At 36.5% G+C, this 20804-nt stretch overlaps 3 protein-coding genes across 5 annotated transcripts; 2 read left to right on the top strand and 1 right to left on the bottom strand.

The window, feature by feature from the left end:
- The first annotated feature begins 216 nt into the window (after nt 1-216).
- LOC119990330 (probable protein phosphatase 2C 21) lies at nt 217-7743 on the top strand. 3 transcript variants are annotated; one of them, XM_038836189.1, is made up of 11 exons: nt 217-365; nt 1112-1240; nt 1724-1793; nt 2859-2967; nt 3458-3611; nt 4053-4178; nt 4927-5050; nt 5148-5224; nt 5525-5577; nt 7068-7122; nt 7201-7743. In XM_038836189.1, exons 2-11 carry the CDS (start codon nt 1124-1126, stop codon nt 7486-7488), a joined length of 1173 nt encoding a protein of 390 aa, XP_038692117.1. In that variant the 5' UTR covers nt 217-365; nt 1112-1123; the 3' UTR covers nt 7489-7743. The 3 variants fall into 3 exon arrangements, with proteins under 3 accessions (XP_038692117.1, XP_038692116.1, XP_038692118.1); XM_038836188.1 differs by having other exon boundaries at nt 220-372; XM_038836190.1 differs by lacking the exon at nt 217-365 and adding an exon at nt 418-562.
- Nucleotides 7744-10800: 3057 nt separating this feature from the next.
- Nucleotides 10801-11605, bottom strand: LOC119990355 (ethylene-responsive transcription factor ERF003-like). The gene is made up of 2 exons (XM_038836228.1): nt 11471-11605; nt 10801-11384 (listed from the first exon to the last, which is right to left on the bottom strand). Exons 1-2 carry the CDS (start codon nt 11551-11553, stop codon nt 10877-10879), a joined length of 591 nt encoding a protein of 196 aa, XP_038692156.1. The 5' UTR covers nt 11554-11605; the 3' UTR covers nt 10801-10876.
- A 56-nt stretch (nt 11606-11661) lies between these two features.
- On the top strand, nt 11662-20040 carry LOC119990354 (nuclear pore complex protein NUP96-like). Its single transcript, XM_038836226.1, is given in 7 exon segments — nt 11662-11723; nt 13732-15572; nt 15575-16311; nt 17430-17553; nt 18684-18832; nt 18993-19090; nt 19469-20040. Coding segments are annotated over 6 exon segments (3105 nt in total). The 5' UTR covers nt 11662-11723; nt 13732-13768; the 3' UTR covers nt 19662-20040.
- The last annotated feature ends 764 nt before the right edge of the window (nt 20041-20804 follow it).

The raw sequence follows: 20804 nt of genomic DNA, 5'->3' as shown, positions 1-20804 counted from the left end.
TGGATATGATATCATTTTTCCTTTTTCTTTTTTCTTTTTTCTTTAAAAACCACCTAAATCCCATAATTATATATTTTTTTTTAAATAAGAGATCACGAACAGGCCAGACTCGAATCCACGCCGTAGTCCCTTAATGTAAGGTGAATGTGGTTCAGCTCACTTGCCCTTGCCCCCTAAATCCCATAACTAATAAATGAGAATCATTTAAATAAAAATTAAGGGCTAAAAAATGAAAATTTCTAAAAAATATTTTTTAAAAAGGAAATAATATTGTGCCCCTGCAAGCGCACCACCGTCGAGAGGCCATCCTCAATCGTTTTGGTTAAAGGGTAAATCAGAGATCTCCGGCAGTGCACGGAATCTAAGTGGGTAGTGAGTATTGGATTTTTTTTCGCCTAGTATTGTCTTCTTCTCCTTGTCAATCTAAATCATTATTCGATTTGTTTCAATTTTTCTCCATTGATGTCCTGTTTGGTTGCCGAGGGAACACTGGATTGAGTTTCGCTGTAACTTTTGTATCTCAAGAAACAATAAACGCCTCTCTTTACTCGCTTTAGTGCTGGTATGGAGAGCTATGTAGATTCGTGTAATTATTTACTTTGCGAACGGTGGGGTTTGGGGCATCTTTTGGGGTCTTTGTTTAGCTGTTGATCGCGATGGGCATTTATGGATTCGAATTTCGGGGTCTTTTGACTAGTGTGGCCTTTGGTTTGTGCAACTATTGATCACAATAACGTCTATCTGGTTTGGCATTTGTTGATTTAGTTTGATCTCCATTGTTGTACTTTTAACTTCGTTTGATTTTGCCTCTCTTTCTGATTGTTTATGTAGTGAGGGATTGTATTGTTGTTTTTGTGTGTTTGGTGTTCGTTTGGGAGGTTGTGTTTGCACTATGGACTTACTTGTTTATAATTGACACTCTTCTGGGCATAAAGAACATGACTTGGGAGTTTCTTGTCTGCGCATATTTGCTTGCCACTGTTGTCTATACGTATGCATTTGTATATAGGTCTATATGCTAATAATGCATGTAGCTAGTATGTTTTGTGGATTAAATTTTCCTATATTTTAACATGGTCTTTTGTGACGAACTGTTGATTAAATGATTCAGTTGGAGAACATAATGGGTGTATATCTTAGCTCCCCTAAAACTGAGAAGGCATCAGAAGATGGCGAAAACGAGAGGCTCCGATATGGTTTATCTTCAATGCAAGGGTGGCGTGCAACCATGGAAGATGCCGTGAGTAGCTAGCCTTTTGTTTTGTGTGTGGTCTAAATGCAGTTTTAACTTACTCTATCTGGGACAAGAATGCAATTATACCTTCATATTATATGCATCAGCCCTTAGAACTGACTATTTCTGTATTGTTCAGAATCAATAACTCTTCTTTTGACAGCCTACACTGGACATTTCTTATGAGGCTCCTAAATAATAAATGAGGATACAAATTTTTACCAAAGATAGGGTCCACGGCATATGGATTTATGTAGCAAGGGAGAAAGCTGTTGTTTAGGATTTAGATAGCTATTTTATAAGTATTAGACTCTAAGTAGTTTTTGCTTAGGATTACATTGCCAAAGTCAATCTTAAAGAATTGGGATAATAACTTCTTTGCTGTGCTAGAGAGAAAAAAATAAAGTTGTTGTTACTTAGGTTGGGATTATGACTTATCATAGATTAAGCCATCTATTGCAGTTTTAATTTATATGAGCTTTTGTGCAGCATGCGGCTTGTCTAAATTTTGACAGTTCCTCTTCCACATCGTTCTTTGGTGTTTATGATGGTCACGGAGGTCAGCTTTTGAGTTTGTTAGTTTCCTTTCTTTTTTTCCTCTAATTCTGTATGGTCTTTTGTCTGTGTTCATATTCATGTTGCATTTAAAAAAAAGGGGTACCTATTCATGTCTTTAAAATACGAAGAATGATAGTCTGCATAAATTAAAGGAGATATATGATGCATTGCTCATTTGCATATTGTAATTCTTAATGCTGAGGATATCTATGCTGCAGTAGAGATTTGTTGTAGCAAGGCTATTGTTTGAAGCCTCCTGTGTTGCTTTGGTTCGTATGAGGAACCTGTTTGTTGATACTTAGGTGTTGGATTAGGCTTTGAAAAAGAAGGATTTAGGTTTTGGTCTCTGATCGGCTTAGAGTTAGTGAATCAGTCATGATGGATATGGTGTTAAATCTACGGTAGTATTTAAGTTCAATGGTAGGTGTTTGTATTTTCTGGCAATGGTTACTGAACGTTCGCTTCTTTTTCTTCTTTTGAGACTTTCTAGTATGAGGGCTTGATTGTAATCTGTAGAGAAGGCCAAAAGTTTTTGAATTTTGTGATGTTACAAGATTAGGGGGGCAACCAAACTTGGAATTCCAGGATGACTGGAGTTATAATGGTGGTTTTGCATAGTATTATGAGAATGTAAATGGTTTTTACTGCAACTTAGGGAGCTAGGATTTCATTGTGTAAGCCAGTGGGTTTTTAGGTTCTGAAAATGACAGATTAAGGTCTTGATATTGATTCGATCATAGAAATAAGGATCCCATGCAATTGCCAATTATTGAACTTAATAAAAGGAATGCTGCAGATAAGCATATTGTTGAGTAGCTGAAAGGACTTGGTCTTTATTTTTATCTTTTTTAGAATTTAGGATTTGAATTACACTATAGTTTTTGAGGAAATTTTTATTTGGAGCTTGCTTTGCCACGTACCTTTTGTGATCTGTATCAGACAGTGATGGCGTGTTTATGTAACTACTATAAAAAATTTAGCACAATTTTCATGAACCTTTTTGCAGTTTTATGAAATCAACCATTTCTTTCTTTGTACCATTTCTTGAGGTCCACTTACTTTGCAGGCAAGGCTGTGGCTAAGTTTTGTGCCAAGTATCTTCACCCGCAGGTGCTCAAGCATGAAGCTTATATGGCTGGAGATATAGGCACTTCTTTACAGAATGCTTTCATGAGGTTCTTTCTGTTTTCATGTGCACTTGTTTTATTTGCATTTTCTGCCTGTAAACTTGTATTTTAGACATAGCAGGAGGTGGTTGGGATGTTATTTTCCATGTAAGCTTCATATTTTAATTACTGGGAATGTCAAGCTGTTTGTGGATTCACAACTGGACATTAGAGCCACTTAGTAAATTAGATCCATGTACTGTTTCTTTTATCAGAAAAAATCGACATAATTTAAAAATTACAGAAGGGCTGTACAGAAAAATATAAATTGTAATCACCTATGTAATTTTCTTGGAGCTTCTGCTACCATAGTTGTTAATTACAGCAGAATTGATTCTGGCATGGTACTATATTATCATAGCCTTGAATAAAAGTTGGAATAATTTGTGGAAGGATGCATGGATATATAATTTTTTTGATGAGTCATGTTTTATTTTTTTTTTGTTCATGGACATGTGTTGTTTAATATTTTTTAACTGCTGTAATATCAACGATGCAGAATGGACGAGATGATGTGTGGACAGAGAGGGTGGAGAGAATTAGCTGTACTGGGAGATAAAAGTGATAAATTTTCTGGTATGATAGAAGGGTTAATATGGTCTCCTAGGAGTGGAGAAGTTAACGAACATATGGATGATTGGCCATCTGAGAAGGTATATATATTGAGCCAAGCAATGTAACTGTATTTATGTCTTTTGATCTTTCAATAAACTATCCTATTTCAAATTTTTATAATGACGGAGCCTAATTAAAATGGTTTTTCTTTTCGTTGAGTTGCTGAATGATTTCTCCGTAATTACAAACATTAATACCCATGTTAGAGTTAAATTTGACAGATGCTACTATGAGCCCTGATTATGAATTGAATTTAACCTGTTTGAGGATCGTCATTTCTAAGGTTGACGGGTATTACACGATAATTGAACTTTGATGATCATAGTCTTGTCAATAGTACTGCAGTTTATGCATTTATGTTTTGCTCGTAATGTGGGGTTTTGTGGATTATAGGTGATTTGCCCTTCAGTTCATTTGCTATATCAGGTGAATATTGTGAGAGAACTTTCAATAAAATGATTTTTTTTCTTGCAAACTAGGGACCGCATTCCAATTTCCATGGGCCAACTTCTGGATGCACAGCTTGTGTTGCAGTTATTCGAAACAACCAACTTTTTGTTGCCAATGCCGGTGATTCTCGTTGTGTACTGTCCAGGAAGGGCCAGGTGTTTGTTTTTCTTTTATTGTTCCTTTTCAATTCCTGTCAGGCATAGAAGCGGTTGTCTTTTCCAGTGCACGCATTTGTATTATTGGCAAAGTTATTAAGATGTAACTATTTGCCCAGTAATGGACAAAAGCTGACACTTTCAACTTGTAGCTGTAAATTGACTTTCAGTGTGTTTTACTATTCACATTTTTTGTTTATCTAATGGATATTATTGCTAAAGCTTTTGATATAAGATATTTTCTCCTTCTTTTTGAATATGTGACATACCGGTGTTTGAGATGCTTAAGTGATGAGGCATTTAATATAATGAATATGTGACATACTGGTGTTTGAGATGCTTAAGTGATGGGGCATTTAATATAATAATGTGGCAGATGTTTAATACTAGCGTAAGGGATGGGAGACTAGTAGGAGGAAAACAAGTTTCCATCACTATGTTGTTGCTATGTAGTTCTCTGATTTGCACTATATGATTATTACTACGAAGGGGTGTAAAACGTGGATTGCATATGCTCCAATGATTTGGACATGTCTATTCTTCAGAAATTTAGTTTTATGAAGCCATAGGGAACTTCCTGTTCTTTTTCCTGGATGCTAGAGCATCTTCTCGATCTATCATACATGTTCAAATCCATGCAACATAGAGGAATAATCTATCTTGGCTGGTCTCCAAAATGGCATAGCTTAATGTATTTACGATTTTCTGAAAAAAAACATTACTTAATTATGTAACTTTCTTTATGCAGGCATATAATTTGTCAAAAGATCACAAGCCTAACCTTGAGGTTGAGAAGGATAGGATTCTGAAAGCTGGCGGTTTTATCCAAGTTGGACGTGTTAATGGAAGCTTAAACTTGTCAAGGGCAATTGGTAAGTGAAAGTATTTAAGCTTTCCTCCGTAGTCAATGGCTTAGGGGATTTCTAATTGATTTCAATGGCTTTAGTTGTTACTTAATGTTTGTTGCAGGGGACGTGGAATTTAAGCAAAACAAAGCATTGCCTGCTGAAAAGCAGATTGTCACTGCCGAACCAGACATAAATACTGTATGTGGTCTAATGATTCTGCATTTTGTAATTTGTTCTACATTAGGGTCTAAAAATGGTAAATTTAAAATGAAAAGTCGTTCATCAAATAAAATTTCTTTTCTTGGATAGCAATTACTCTGTAATTTTTTTTGTACATTTTGTGTGGGTGCATGTGTGCACTCTGCAATAGTTATGGGGCTTCAAGAATTTTACCAGATTTTTGGCCTGAATCAGATCATTGGAATCAGAATTCCTACATTCATGTTTTACTATTTTTAATTTGTATTCTTGTTTCTTGTTTTTGATCTCATGAAATAGGTTGAGCTTTGTGATGATGATGAGTTTCTTGTGCTTGCTTGTGATGGGATTTGGTAAGAGATTTTCTTGTCTCATTTATCTGTGTTTAATTGATGTAAAGACTAAAATTGCTAGTATGAAAATTGATTACCATAAATTCATTCCTTTGTCCCTTTCTTAAATGCACTTTACATGTTGTATTGCAAACTTGATTCATTTCTTTTTGCTTTTCAGTGATTAAAAATTAAACTAAGATGTTGAATTTGAACCTGAGGGGTAAGATTGGCTTCTGCCATATGGTGGGTTCAATAGTTACCCCTTCAAAATCTGGTGTTAAATGTGATTAAATTTCAATAGTATGTTCTACTATTTACATGTGTAACTATGCGATATATCTCAACATGTTGCTCTTATAATTACCCTAGTGGACCCTGCAAAATCAACACGTGTCAGAGACCAGAGGCCAAATGGCGGCCAACGGGGCTTCACGGTCAAATCAGGGGTTGAAACCTCAAAGAGAGAAATGAGGCAGCTTTTAGGGTTTATGTAACCCAGGGGTGGCTTACTGTAGTTATTCCCTTAGAGGATCGGGTCTTGACCTCCATGATCTTGCCACCTGTATCTCCCTTGTTCTCATCAGGGCCCATACAGGAGGCCCTAATGTTTATTCCTCGTCAACATGCATGTGCTTAAATTCCAATGGAACAATCGACTAATTTACATACATACTGTGTATGCTAGACTTGCTAGTCATCTAGATATTTTAGTCATTGATGATCTGCACTGTACTGGTTAATACTGGGTATGCAGTATGCTAGTGTTGTGGTGTCTTGTGAGAGCATGCCCTGGAGCTGTTGATGGTGCTCATAGCTGTGGACTTAATGATGTCGATTGCTGAAGTTTGTAGTTGTTTATGTGTATGTGCTGAAAAACAATGTAGGTTAGGTTTCATATGTATCCGTGAAATGAAGCTCATAGAATTGGGAAGTTATGCATTACCACATACAAATTTGTGTCTGGTTCTGGATTTTGTAATTGCAAAGCACACGCGAATTCAAGTCAAAAGCCCTGATTTTTACTTTTTGTTTCTTTTCTGGCTATTTGGACATTTTCATTTGTTGTGTGCATTTGGATTCAGGCATTGTATTAGTCTTATACTAAATTACTAATATACGGTGAATGTTGTAAATTTTGAGAAGGCTGTGATGTTCTTACATTAAGCCATGTCTCGCTAACTATAAGCCACATTCTACCCCAAACAGAGTGTGACAAAGGGACAGGTTGCTGGTGGAATATTTCTATTTGTCATTGGATATTGACAAAAGAGAATAAGAAGTGTTTATTTTATAGTATGCACGGGGAAAGAGTAGGGCTGTAGGGGTTTCTTTCATTGGATGCTTTGTCTTCGTCATATTTTTTGGCCTGCCTTTGATATAGGCTTTGCTTTGATTCTTCAATTTTCCATATTCTCGATGGTTTATTCATTTCAATAACAATAACAATTTTCCATATTGTTGTGCTTTTGCTCATTTGATTGAAATCATGTCGTCATCTCTCTATGTAGGGATTGCATGTCAAGCCAACAACTAGTGGATTATGTCCGAGAGCTGTTAACCGTTGTAAGCTTTTGATAAATTGGTTAATCTTTGTACATTTTCAGTATGAGTGGTGTCACCGTATTTTTCTCAAATACGCAGGAGAGTAAACTTTCAGCAATATGTGAGAGAGTTTTCGACAGATGTTTGGCACCGGCAGCTGGAGGGGAGGGATGTGACAACATGACCATGATCTTGGTGCAGTTCAAGAAACCCATTACTTCATGTGCTTCTGTCCAGGTGCAGTCTCAGCATCTACATCAAGCATTCGAGACCAACAAAATTCAAGTGGAGACTTTGAAAAGTCTGTCAGGGACTGATAAAAGTTCAGCGGGGACTGATAATTGTCATGTAGAGAATGATAAGCATAGCAGTAGCTCATTGCTCTGACCTTTTGGCAACCATTCTGCGAAAGCCGAAGTTCTGGTGAGTAGTAGACTTAATATCCCCATTTTCATTACGTATGAAGCAAATTCATGTGACATGAATGTAAATTCTCCTAGCTTACGATTAATTTTGTCCCTCTGGATTTTGTTCTTCTGTACATGGTTCCTTATGGACACCATTAGAACTACAGGTGTGAGATTGACTGGATTTGTATTTGGTGGAAATGGAAGTTGATATTAAAAACTATGATTGCAGCTATGCATACGCACACAACCAAAACTCTCACAAGAGAGAGAACCAATTAGGCTATCTCGAACTGGTCATTTGTGCACTTATCGTTAAAGGTTTAGATATCAAGGACTCGTCCGTATGATGATATGTTGTTAATGTCTTGTGTGTATAAACTATAAATATATATATATATATATATACCTTTTTTAAAATTTGAGAAATTTCAAAACTATCTTATCATCCTACACTTGAGTTATTTACAGACCTCTAGTAACTTCAGCTATCCACTTCCTCCTTCACACAGGCTGCTAAGCTCCCTGCATATTTGTGTGTGGAAAAGCAGGTGGGTGTATGGTCCATTTGTTATGCTGTTTTTCTCTTTGTTTTTTGGCAAGTCTTCGTCTCCTTATTAGTGTTATTATTCACAGTAGCGTCTTCTATTTTTACCACAAAAAATGAGAGCTAATTATAGAGAACGTGAGAGAAACAAGAAGAGGCATGGTACCATATAAGTATATGTGTGTGTGTGTGTATATATATAGCTAAAACCCCATGTGCATGTCAACATAGGCAAATGGGGGACACTATTTGGATAACATGGCTTTGTATCCTTTCTGCATGTGAAGGAATGGGGAATAACATGCAGAATGTGATAGAGAATGAGAGAAACATATAGAAAGACATTTATTCTTTATTTCTTTTTTTGTCTTGATAATATACAAGTGTGTTTGATCCAAAATCATGTGGACTCCGAAGGTTCTGATTAGTTCGATTTTTATTGAGAGCAATATTTTTTGTGGCCACATGTTGCGTTTTGGTCCAACTTATCCTATCGTTGAATGAGAAACTTCAGTCTTGATAGATGAGTTTAGGCCTATATCGGATGTCTTAAAACAAACTTGTATAGTATCATTCTCAATCACCAAAAAAAATTAGAAAGTATTTGATCGTCATTAAAACGTATTTGGGAGGTAATTAAAATCCTCACCACTTGAAAAAGAAAAAGCCTTATTTGGTGGAGCAATGTATGATTTACTTGATCCTAGGTATCTAAATCCAATCATAAAACCATATCCAACGTCAAGAAGAAAAAAAACACATGGTATTGACAATGGACATAATTAGGGTTTTGTCATGCTTGATATCCCATGATTGTCTCTCTCTCTCACCATTATATCGACATGAGATCCCATGTGTATTATGATTACTCTTGACTACTTTTCTTTAGCTTTTTTTTGGAAAACAAAAATATCACCTGAAGTGGTAATGATTTTACATCATTGTAGTGGTATAATAAAATTTATCTATCTATATAAACAACTTAATCATAAATAAATATATATATATATTTATATATATGTATGTATGTATATATTTTGGAGTAACCAAATAACTTTGCTTAATTTAAGGTTATCAACTTTTGCTCTTGTAAATGTTTATTGGGGGGGGGGGGCAAAATCAATCAGTTTGATCCATAATCAATTATGAAACATGAGCTTAATTTACTGGAATGCACCCATTAATTAATATATCATCTCAAAAAATTAAAAAAATATCTATAAATTAGATAATTTGAAGGGTTAAATAAATGGAAAAAAAACTGTACACTTTTGCAATCATAATTGACCATTTCTGTTCTTTCTCCACTAACAGTAAAAGTATAAAAAGTAAACAAAAATTACCTAAAAGGAAATTAAAAAAAGTAGCTAAAAAAGTTTTGAATAATGGTAAATTTTGATCTTGGACATTCAATAGGAAGATTCTATACAAGTATTGGGCTTCTAATTTTCTTGTTTTTTTCAGTTATGTGATCAAGTGGGAGTGAAAAGTAAAATAGGAATGAATACATATTTTATCAAATCATTTGAAATCCTACTTTAAGGAATGGAGACAAAAATATTGTTTACTTGTATTGCCAAGACTGTTTCTCCAACATAGATCAACAATCACCATTGATTTTTTAGGTATTATATTATATATGTAAATATCTTTTGTCGCAACTGTATGTTGGCCTAATTTACTTTATCGTCATGTGAGAAATTTTTGTGAGGACGGGCATGACAACCCGAGTTTAGACTCACATCGAGTGTTCAAAAGATAAATTTGTATGATGTACTCTCTGTTATAAAAAAAAATTGTTAGACCTAATTAAAGCTCATGAATAGAAAGTGACACGTAGGTCCATATTGATGGAAATTGCAAGAAACTTTGTTTCTAAGCATGAATAACAGGTAACCATCCACTCTTAAGATTGTGGAATTTCAGTCCCATATAAACAACAGACAAAGTAAGTTTATGTGATGTGGATAGCCACAACTAAAAGCAAATGAAGAGAATAAGTTCATGGTATTTGGGATCAAAAGTGAAGTGATCAAAGGGTTTTGAGGTGGAGAGATGTACATATATATATATAGCAAAAGCTGTCAAATCTCTCTTATTATCAACTAGTAAAGTGAGTGAGAAAACAATGAGAATGTTTGTCTATACATAGAATGCATGGCAAGTGCTTGACCATACCATCCATATTTGCAATCTTTGTCTGCTCTCTACTTGCACTCACAGTTTGGAATTGCAATATCAGAGAAGATCTTTTCTGCTGCACTAATGGCCCCTCTTGCACATTTTATTATTATAGTTTATATAGATGAAGAAAGGATTATATATCCAGAGGTGAAAAAGATATATACACTGAACAGTTTCGACGTTATTTTCTTGCAGCACGGCCTAAAGGTCATGAGAGGCTTCTCCCCGCACTGGTTTTAGTCCGGTCTTACTTATCTCCAGCGTGTAACAGGCTAGGTTGATGGCATGAGTTTAAAGCTGACCCAACTATCTAGTGGACATGTTGAATGAGAAGAAACTTGGTATGTGGGTTTCCTTTTGTCTTTTATCTTTGCTTTTCCATTTTGTAAGCATATGTATATGGTTTTTGTCATTAGATGATATATTCTAAGACCATCTTTCATGCTACCTACATTACTCATTCACACTACTTTTACCCAATGAAGACTAAAAGATCGGTAGATCACTAGAAAATTACTCTATGCAATCCAAGATATACCCAATACACAAAATTCAAGATCATGAGAGAGTAAACTATTAGATGTTTATTATTGGAAAATTTATTCTTGGACATGAAAGGAGAAAATAGAGGTTAAATTTACTGACTAAAGCTACTAAATCTGGACAACCATGTCGAAGAAACAGCAGGAAAAGAAAACTCCATAGACCCATAATCAATCAACTCTTCTATCATTTGCTCTATATGGTCATCTTCAAGTGCCTTAAACTGCTGCTGTTGTTGATTGATCCCCAGTTGACTAACTTCCCCACCAACCCATTTGGTATCTGGCCATTCTTTGCCCAATTCAACACTTCTTCCTGCAATGCCATCACTTGTGACAAATGGGTTACATTTTGACATTCCATTGGACTGTTTTGGTATATTTTTTTTGGTCACTTGAAGTTGAAGAGCTGCCATATGACACTTGTGTAGCTTAGTTGCTAAAGTTGCTGAGAGAAGCTTAGATGAAGATGATTGAGGCTGATTGGGATTGTATGGGAAGTTTGTGCGTGCTTTTGGTCCGCACATGAGCCTCGCAGCCTCATCATATGCTCGTGCTGCATCCTCTGCAGTTTCGAATGTGCCTAGCCATATTCTTGTCTTTCTGCAATTCAAGAAAACGTTTTTAAGTCAAAAACAGAGTCAGAGTAAAGAAACGTTTTAGTATATGAATTCGGATAGTGAATTTACAGTAACGGATGACGAATCTCTGAGACCCATGAACCCCAATGCCTTTGGCGAACTCCACGATAACGATGTTGAGGTCTAGCCATTTGTTTGCAGAGAGAAACGTTTGGAATAGTGTGGGAGCAGAGAAGGTGTTCGTTGAAATGCCTGAAAGAGAAGAAATGAGTAGGGGGATTGAAGTTGGAGAATTGCAGGGGTTTATATGAGCCCCCTATTGCGGCGTTCCGCCAATCAATACAGCAATTGGGTCCACAAGGTGTGCATCTCTCTCCTTTTCCTTTCAGGAATTCTCCTTTTTACATGGCGGCCCTGAGGAGGGCGATAAGGGCTAGTAATCCGTTTCCTTTTTTTTACTTATGTTTGTTCTGTGTGCTTATACGTTGAACATAAGTCATTGCATAATTTGCATTCCCAAAGAACAATCAACGGATTCCATTATTTTTGTCTCAACTATCCCATCCACGATTTCATATGGACAAAAAACACTCGCATTTTTAACATTTCGAAGAGGACACGACTATGTGGGTCACATAACAATTATTAAACATAGGAACCTACCCATATGCCATAATCGTAATGGTGAAGAGAGAAGAACCACCAACCATGCTTAATGTAATTTTCAAGCCCCATACATAATGCCCCAATGGATTTTGTTTGTAGCAGGCTGCTATATTTGACCAACCTATTAATCTTTGTGTTTTTTTGATGCAATATGCAGATGTTGACATCAACTATAGATACACCCATTTTGCTTCTCTTCTTTAGCCGATCACTCATTTTTCCTAGTGTCCACATGCCCCAAGGGCCTCCTATGTTTTCATGGGATGTAGTTTAATTTATGTTCTGATCATTGCAAGGTATGTGATGCAATTGCATTAGTTGATGACAACTAGGAAAAGACACAGCATTCTCATTTGACTCCAATCTTTTGCATACTAGATTTTATGTAATTGTTACTATCATATCTACACTTTTTGGACTTCCATGATCACATTACTCGTCTTTTTCTTCTTCTTCTTGTTTTTTTTTTTTTTGTAAATGGGGAAGGGGATTCGAACCCTGATTATTAGAGTGATACACGCTGTTCTTACCACTCAATGGCTCATGTGTTTGTGTATACAAGGTTAGAAGAATTCTCACATGTGTATCAACTTTACACACTTGAAAGTTAATGGTTGTAATAATGCACAATAAAAATGGGGCCTCACATTTGTTATGGATCTCGCCGCATCTATAATTGAAAAATAAATGCGTAAAGTAGGTGCGCACACGTGAGAAAGTCGTTTACAAAGTTATAGCTCAAAGATTTATATGTTGAGCTTCTATTGCCATTGTGATATCAACAAAATTATTAAAAGCCGTTTCAATTTTAAGGACTAAAATTGTTTCATTTTATAATAAAGATAACAATTCATTGATTTTTTTATCAAAAAATTTATAGAATGGTGGGCTTGGGCCTAACTGGGCCTGGCCCTTCTTCAGGTTTCTTTCTTTGTAATCCGGTTTAGCCCAATATAAAACAAAAAAAGGGTAAAGAAGGGTTTTTTGTCCTAGGAGAAGGGTTCATTGAAACGGCGTCGCACTGGAGTCTCTACTCTCCGTAGCTGATTGCCGCGCTTGAACAAAAGAAAGAACTCAACTCGCTCTCTCTAATCCTACCCTGCTATGTGTTTTTGATATTGCTCTCGCGTTGTTCTGAAGAAGCAAAGATCTCTGCAATTGTCTCTAGGTTTCTGTAAATCTTTGTTTTCATAGTTAGTTTTGAAATGGGGGCTCCGTAAATATTCCATTCCAAAAAAAGAGAAAGTTTGAAACAATGGGATTTTTTGGATATCGGATGCAGTTGCTAATTCATGATTTTTCATGTACAGAATGGAAACTTAATTCTGGATTCTACGAGAATTTTTATGAAAGTCTTTCATTTGCTTCTCCGATGCGGTATTGCAATTTGTTTTGGAATTCGTACTGCCTAATTTGCTTAATCTGGCAAGTTATGGTAGGGTTTCTGATGGGTTTTAAGATAATTTGTTTTGCGTATTGCGTTCACAATTCAGTAATCTTGCAATTAGGAGGGTTTAAGGTTTTGCAACATAAACCTAACAATTTATGCAACTTGGTTTTGGTTCACTGATGTCCTCTACAATGTAAATAGGGTTTTTTTTGGATTATTTGGATAGTTTCTGTTTGTAGGAGTTGGTATTTGTTTTTAAATCGTTTTCTTAAATATTTGTAGTGAGTTGCTGTTTGCTAATATTTGTTTCAAGGAAGTGCAGTGAACATTTCCTTGGTGCAAGTTGCAGGATGGATCTTGAAGTAGGGACTTGTAGTGGAGACACTCAATCTCGATTCAAGAAAAGGGGGGTATATCCAGCAACCGATTTTATCTCAGATAGGGTGTGGAGAGAGATTAAAGATTCTTTACCTACATTATGTTCACCTGGTTATTACATTGAGCCTTGCTTGGAGTATTTGGCTACCAAGGAATTGATGGATCCTGGTTATTGCAGCCGAGTTCCAGATTTTACTGTCGGGAGGTGGGGTTACGGGAGTGTCAGATTTCTTGGTAAGACTGATGTTAGACGGCTAGATTTAGATGAAATCGTGAAGTTGCATAGGCACGAGGTAATGGTATATCAGGATGAGAGGTGTAAGCCTGCAGTTGGTCAGGGCCTTAACAAGGCTGCTGAGGTTAGTCTGATCTTAAAAGTAAGACCATCAAGCTCCAAGAAGGAGCAATTAGATAATTTTTTGACGAAGTTGAGGACAAACTCAGAGAGACAAGGAGCTTCCTTTATTTCATTTGATCCTGTAAATGGTGCATGGAAATTCTCCGTTGAGCATTTCAGCAGATTTGGATTGAGTGAAGATGATGAGGAAGATATTGTAATGGATGATGTGGTTGCAGCTCAAAGTCCTGGGGAGGCAAATGGTGGTGAGGCTTCCGACATGGATGAGGAACCACGGATGGATCCTACCGGACCGGAGCTTTCTCATTCTCTACCAGCACATCTTGGCCTTGACCCTGTAAAGATGAAAGAAATGAGGATGTTAATGTTTCCAGTCGAGGATAAGGAGGAGAATGATTATTTAAACGGGACTTCTTCAAGTCAGAAACGCTCCTTTGGTAAAGAGTTTATAAGACCTCCTTTACAGAATTCCACTCAGAAGATTAACCATAGATCTACTCCTGCCATTGGGAGAAAAACGCCACTAGCTTTGATTGAGTACAACCCTGGTAGTATTAGTTCAAGCTCCCCTGGAATCATTCTGATGGCCCAACAGAATAAGGGCATGCCTCTAAAGGCAGTAAAAGGAGACAGTTTTACCCTGGACCTCAACCATGAGACACCAGTTACTGGAAGCCATTCTCGCAACATAGTTGATGCAGGTCTCTTTATGGGCAGGTCATTTCGTGTTGGTTGGGGCCCAAATGGGGTCCTGGTTCATTGTGGTGCTTTAGTTGGGAGTAATGACTCTAAGAGGGTATTGTCTTCAGTAATCAATGTAGAGAAGGTTGCAATTGACCAAGTAATTAGAGATGAAAATAAAAAATTGAGGAGGGAACTTGCAGATTTTGCGTTTGATTCTCCATTAAATCTCCACAGAGAAATAGATCATGAAACGGAAGTTGTTGAAGTGGGGCCCATCAAACTGAAGCTTCAAAGAGTTGTCTCAAATCGCTTAATGCTTTCAGAGGTTTGTCGGAGCTATATAGATATTGTTGAGAAGCACTTAGAGGTTCCTGGGCTATCTTCTTCTGCTCGTTTGGTTTTGATGCACCAGGTGATGGTCTGGGAATTGATGAAAGTTCTTTTCTTTGAAAAGGAGAGTAGTGGACAGTCAAACAATGAGGAGGAGATGATGCAGGATATGAAGGAAGGGCCTCCAGATGTTGACCTTGAAGCACTCTCTCTTATTCGAAGGGCAGAGTTTAGTCTTTGGTTGCAAGAAAGCGTTTGCCACCATGTGCTAGAGGAAGTTAGCTCTTTAGATGATTCCAGGTATCTACAGACCATATTCATACTCCTTTCAGGTCGAAAGTTGGATGCGGCTGTGGAACTGGCTGCTTCTAGACGAGATGTGAGACTGGCTTGTTTGTTAAGTCAGCTGGTGGGTCCACAGTAAACCGTTCTGATGTTGCAAGGCAGCTTGATAGTTGGAGGATCAATGGGCTGGATTTTAATTTTATTGAGAGGGAAAGGGTTAGGCTTTATGAATTGCTAGCTGGTAATATTCATGGTGCTTTGGATGACAATAAAATTGACTTGAAGAGGTTTCTAGGTTTATTGATGTGGTATCATCTATCCCCTCACACTTCATTGCCTGTTGTCTTTGAAACTTATCAGCACCTTCTAGAAGATGGAAAGGCTCCATTCCCAGTTCCAATTTATGTTGATGAAGGGCCTGTGGAGGAGGTTGTTAAATGGGATGGAGAGACACGTTTTGATCTCTCATATTATCTTATGCTTCTTCATGGAAAGGAAGAGAGTGAATTTGGCTTTCTGAAGACGATGTTCAGTGCCTTTTCTTCAACAAATGATCCACTTGACTACCATATGATCTGGCATCAGCGCGAAATATTAGAAGCGGTTGGTGTTTTGAGTTCTAACGATCTTCAAGTTCTTGACATGGGGCTCATTTCCCAGCTGCTGTGTGCAGGGAAATGTCATTGGGCTATCTATGTGGTTCTTCACATGCCCCGTCATGATGATTACCCATATCTCCATGCTACCATTGTTTGGGAAATCTTGTTCCAGTACTGTGAATTTTGGAGCTCAGAAGAATCACAACGTGAATTCATTGAAGAATTAGGCATTCCTATTCCGTGGATGCACGAGGCAATGGTATGTCATTGGTTTTTGCATGGATAAATTTGTAGTCATCATACATCTGTCAAAGCTATAATTATCATTTTACTTCCTCTGGTATCATATCGGTGCTGCTAAAAAATGATATATTACTTTCCTGTTTCCAACAATGCAATGATTCTTTTGGAAGCTCGAATGGCAGGGTTGTATGTCCATACATGACAGCATACAAAATGAAAAGTAACTAAGGCAAATGACAAGGGAAAAGATACCCCCTCCATGGCCAGAAGAAGAAAAATAAGAAAGAAAGAAATACTCTATCGATGGAGAGCAAGTGTGATTTCAGGATGGGGGGATTGTTTGTTAGACAATTTTCCTCGTGACCAGGTTCAACAGCCTTGGCTGTCATCTTTATTTCCCCAAGAGCCCTGAATTTCCAAGAGCAAATTGCGTCTTATGAAGCATTCTGTTATCACTTTACAAGCAGCAAAGCTTGTTTTATCCCGAGCTGTGTCTCCTCCTTTCCATACCTTGACGGATAGTAGTTTTAACAAAATTAGGGCTGAATTTATACTATCATGCCATGTAGGTAAAAACTTTACATTAGTGAGCAAATTCTTAACACTTGTAAAAGAATCTTTAAAATTCGTAACTGAAGTTGGTATTTACTTAAAATCAAGAGCCCATTGCACATCATCCCTTAAATACTCAGTGGAAATCAAGTAAATCTTGACAAAAAAAAGTAGAAGGTATGATACCTTGCACAGTATCATAGAATTTTCCCAATATTAGATGCATCTTGTGCTGTAGTGAACTTAAAACTGATGTTTCACTGCTTCCTCATCCCTTACTCATGTATGAAATAAAGTGACAAGTAACAAACATTCTCCCTACTTTTGACCCCTGCCTGAATTATTATAGGCATTGTATTAATGTTTGTTTTACCAATCTTCACTGCTATAGAGATTGGAGAGTGTCTAATTTAAATACTTATAGACGTGCAACACATGCTTTGCCGAATATCTTTGATGGCTTTTGCCATGAGAAAAAAATTATTGTTTCTCTACACCATTTTGGGCTTTGGGCACTTAATTATTTTACGACTTCATTGAACACATCTTTCCAATGTTTGATTTTCATTCTGTGGAATGCAGGCAGTTTATTTCCATTATCAAAGGGACCTCTTAAAGGCTCTTGAGCATTATCTTAAATGTGATAATTGGCATAAAGCCCATTCTATTTTTGTAACTTCGGTTGCTCATACGCTGTTCTTGTCAGGTAAGCAAGAAACTGTAAATTATTTTTTGTTGTATTAGCTCATGTCGGTCTAATTATTTTGGATTAATTACTGGCTGTTTGTGAGGCATTCATTCATTTTGAAGGATCCAATTTTACCAACTTATCTCTGTTTCTTTCATGAACAATTTTGATAACTGTGAAAGTTCTGCAGCATTTCAATTGTTATTCGTTGTTGTTGCATCTGCTTTACTTTTTTTAAATTCTCTTCTTGACGCTTTTGATTGAAATCCCTCTTTGGGATGCACTCTCTCTATGCTCCTTAATAAAGTTTTTTTGTTTTAAATTCCTCTTCAGCTGCCTCAAGCCTCTAGGTTTGACAATAAGTTTGAGGACCATGTGGCATGACTTTAATGTTTTTCTTTGATGATTGGGTGGAGAGGGGATGCACTGTTACGTTGCTACAGAACTCCATTTTTCATTTTTTTTTTCCATTCTTGTTATTACTTATTTAGTTATTTTACTTCTCATTCTTTAACGGAAAACTGGTGTGATCACTAGTTTTGCAAATTTTGAGGCATTGAATTTGTCTCCGAATCCAACTTATTGTTTCATACTTTTAGCAATGTGAATTTGGACCATTATGTGTGCTGCTTGAGTTCAACTTGGAAATCCATAAGATCTTTGGAATGACAGCTGACATATTATTGGACGCCTGTTTGACCTGTGATGTAGATGCTATATAACTGATGCGTAGGAAGCCACAGTCTGATTTTCTTCCTCGTGTCGAATTAAGAAATCAAAACATGGATATTTTTTTGTTGCTTTTGTCACTGTTATCAAATTATAACTACCTTTCTTTCGCTATTTAAATCTTTGGTATAGAATTAATACTTTCACTCTTAATTCTTTTGGATAATTTCATGTGATAATTCTCGTTCTGAATGTAAACTAGAGAACTATGACCTGCGTTAACAGTTATGATAATTGTTCCTGACATGATGAATGTGTAACAGCATGGGTGATACTTTTCTCTAGGCATTTGAGTTGCTCATTGCTTTTGCTATTTTTGCTCTGCTGTTGCCTCTTCCATCGCTTCACTTTGCTCTTTACAGACATTTATTTGGTGCAATGTTGCTAATTTGTTCATTCTCCCCATCAAACTGATGCAGTCAACCACTCAGAGATATGGAGGCTTGCAACGTGCATGGAAGACCACAAGTCAGAAATTGATAAATGGGACTTGGGAGCTGGAATTTATGTATCTTTCTATTTGCTTAGAAGCTCGCTACAGGGAGATAACAATACAATGACTGAACTGGTGAGAAAACTAGTCATACATATTTAGTCTGTGAGCATTTATGGCAGAAATGGGAGTAGAAATTATACACCTTATTTTGTAGCATGTACCAAATTGGCTGTTGTCAACTCTCATTTTTCTTTTCAAAGGAGCACCGTTGAACTTGCATTATCTTTTGCAGGATTCTCTTGAAAGCAAAAATAATACTTGTCAAGACTTCCTCGCCCATTTGAATGAATCTTTGGCAGTTTGGGGTGATGGACTACCTGATGATGCAAGGTTCTTTTTCTTCCCTTTTGGTTTGGTTTACCTGTTAAATTATTATTAATTATGCACGTTTCACTTATTACATATTTTCTAATGTTGGTAGTTGCTAGTGCTACTTAGTCACCACTGTTTATTTTCTTGTCATGTCTAATAGTTCTAAATCTCTCTAATATTATCACCCATGCTGCTTGCAAATATCAAAATAAAATAAAATATTTCTTGCACTTTTTTTTTTCCTTTCTAAAGGGAAATATTTCTACTTTTTGTATTTTTCTTTAAAAAAATTACTGTATTCACCGTTTGTTGTTAACTTAAATGCTCCTCTAATTATTTGTCTTTCCATATTTTATACATGCTCCAGATTGACATGGTTTCATGTTTGCATTGCAGAATAGCATATTCGAAGATGACAGAGGAGATATGTGATTTGCTTGTATCAGATATCAGTGACGGCACACCTGATACCCAATTTAGCTCTTTTGACACAGCTTTTAGTGCTCCAATTCCTGAAGACCTCCGCTCGGCTCAGGTGCAGGGCGCAGTGGCCTTTTTTACATGCTATCGATCAGAGACGGCCGCTTAGTTTTTACTCATTAATGTTTCTGGGTTACGCAAACTATAGCTCTGATGCTTGAAGCGTGCTCCTGCCATGGACATAGCGATCCGTTAGAGCTTGAGTTGTCTCTCTTTCCTCAAGAAGCAAAAGCATGAAGTGCTGTTTCCTGTGGGTTGGAAGTAAAATGAATCATTTAAGTTGCGCTATTTCATCTAATTTAGATTTTATGCAAACAAGAAAATACAAAGAGTAATAGACTAAACAGAACTGTATTAGAACCCTGCATGTAGGTTGGAAATTTTGAGTTCCTTGCATGGTTTGGAATTTAAAAACTCTGTCAAGAATGGTTTGCAGTTTGTACAAGAAGTTTGAGATCCTTTTAATGTTATCAGTTTGTACAAGAAGTTTGGAGTCCACACAGATTTAGTATGTGAATGAGAAGCCCAGGAAGAAGAAACCAAATCCAAAAATGAGAATATAATCAATGAATCGAACCAAATTTATCATTGTTTAGATGATGCTGCCTTGTTCAAATTTAATTAACATCGAAAAAGTGGTGCAAGACAGCCTGGTGAAGGCAACAATGCTACTTGAATATTCGATTCGCGAATATTATATTTAAGGCTTCTAACACTTTGTTGATTCTAAAATAATATTAAAGTTGTTGGAAACAAAAAGGCGGTTCACGTCTCAATTGTACTCAACTAAAAATTTTCATTACCTCAATAATGAAGGTTACAACTTTAAATCATAAACCCAAATCATCCCGAAACAAGTACTTAAAATGAAATAAACATCAAAACAATACATTCCTAAACATAATAAAAAAATGAAAAATAAAATTATGATTTGTTTTAGCATATGTGGATTGAATACTAAGTTTTGACCCAACTTAGTTCGATTCTTACTGGGAGTAATATAGTTATAGTCATGCGCTAAGTTTTGACTCAACTTAACCTGTCGTTAGGTGAGAAACTTTTGTATGCACAGGTCTGACGGTATAAATTTAGACTCAATGTCCAAATGACAAACTTGTATAATATCGTTTTCAATTAAAAAAACAGTGACTTCTTAGCTTCTAAAGAGAAGAAGGTTGCACCTAACTTGTGGACACTTTGAATTATTGTATTTCTACTTCTATGAGAAAATGACAAACACAGTCTCCATGAG

Source organism: Tripterygium wilfordii, chromosome 22 (genome assembly GCF_013401445.1).
Source record: "Tripterygium wilfordii isolate XIE 37 chromosome 22, ASM1340144v1, whole genome shotgun sequence".
Classification (NCBI taxonomy): domain Eukaryota; kingdom Viridiplantae; phylum Streptophyta; class Magnoliopsida; order Celastrales; family Celastraceae; genus Tripterygium; species Tripterygium wilfordii.
This window is presented reverse-complemented; position numbering and strand designations above follow the sequence as displayed.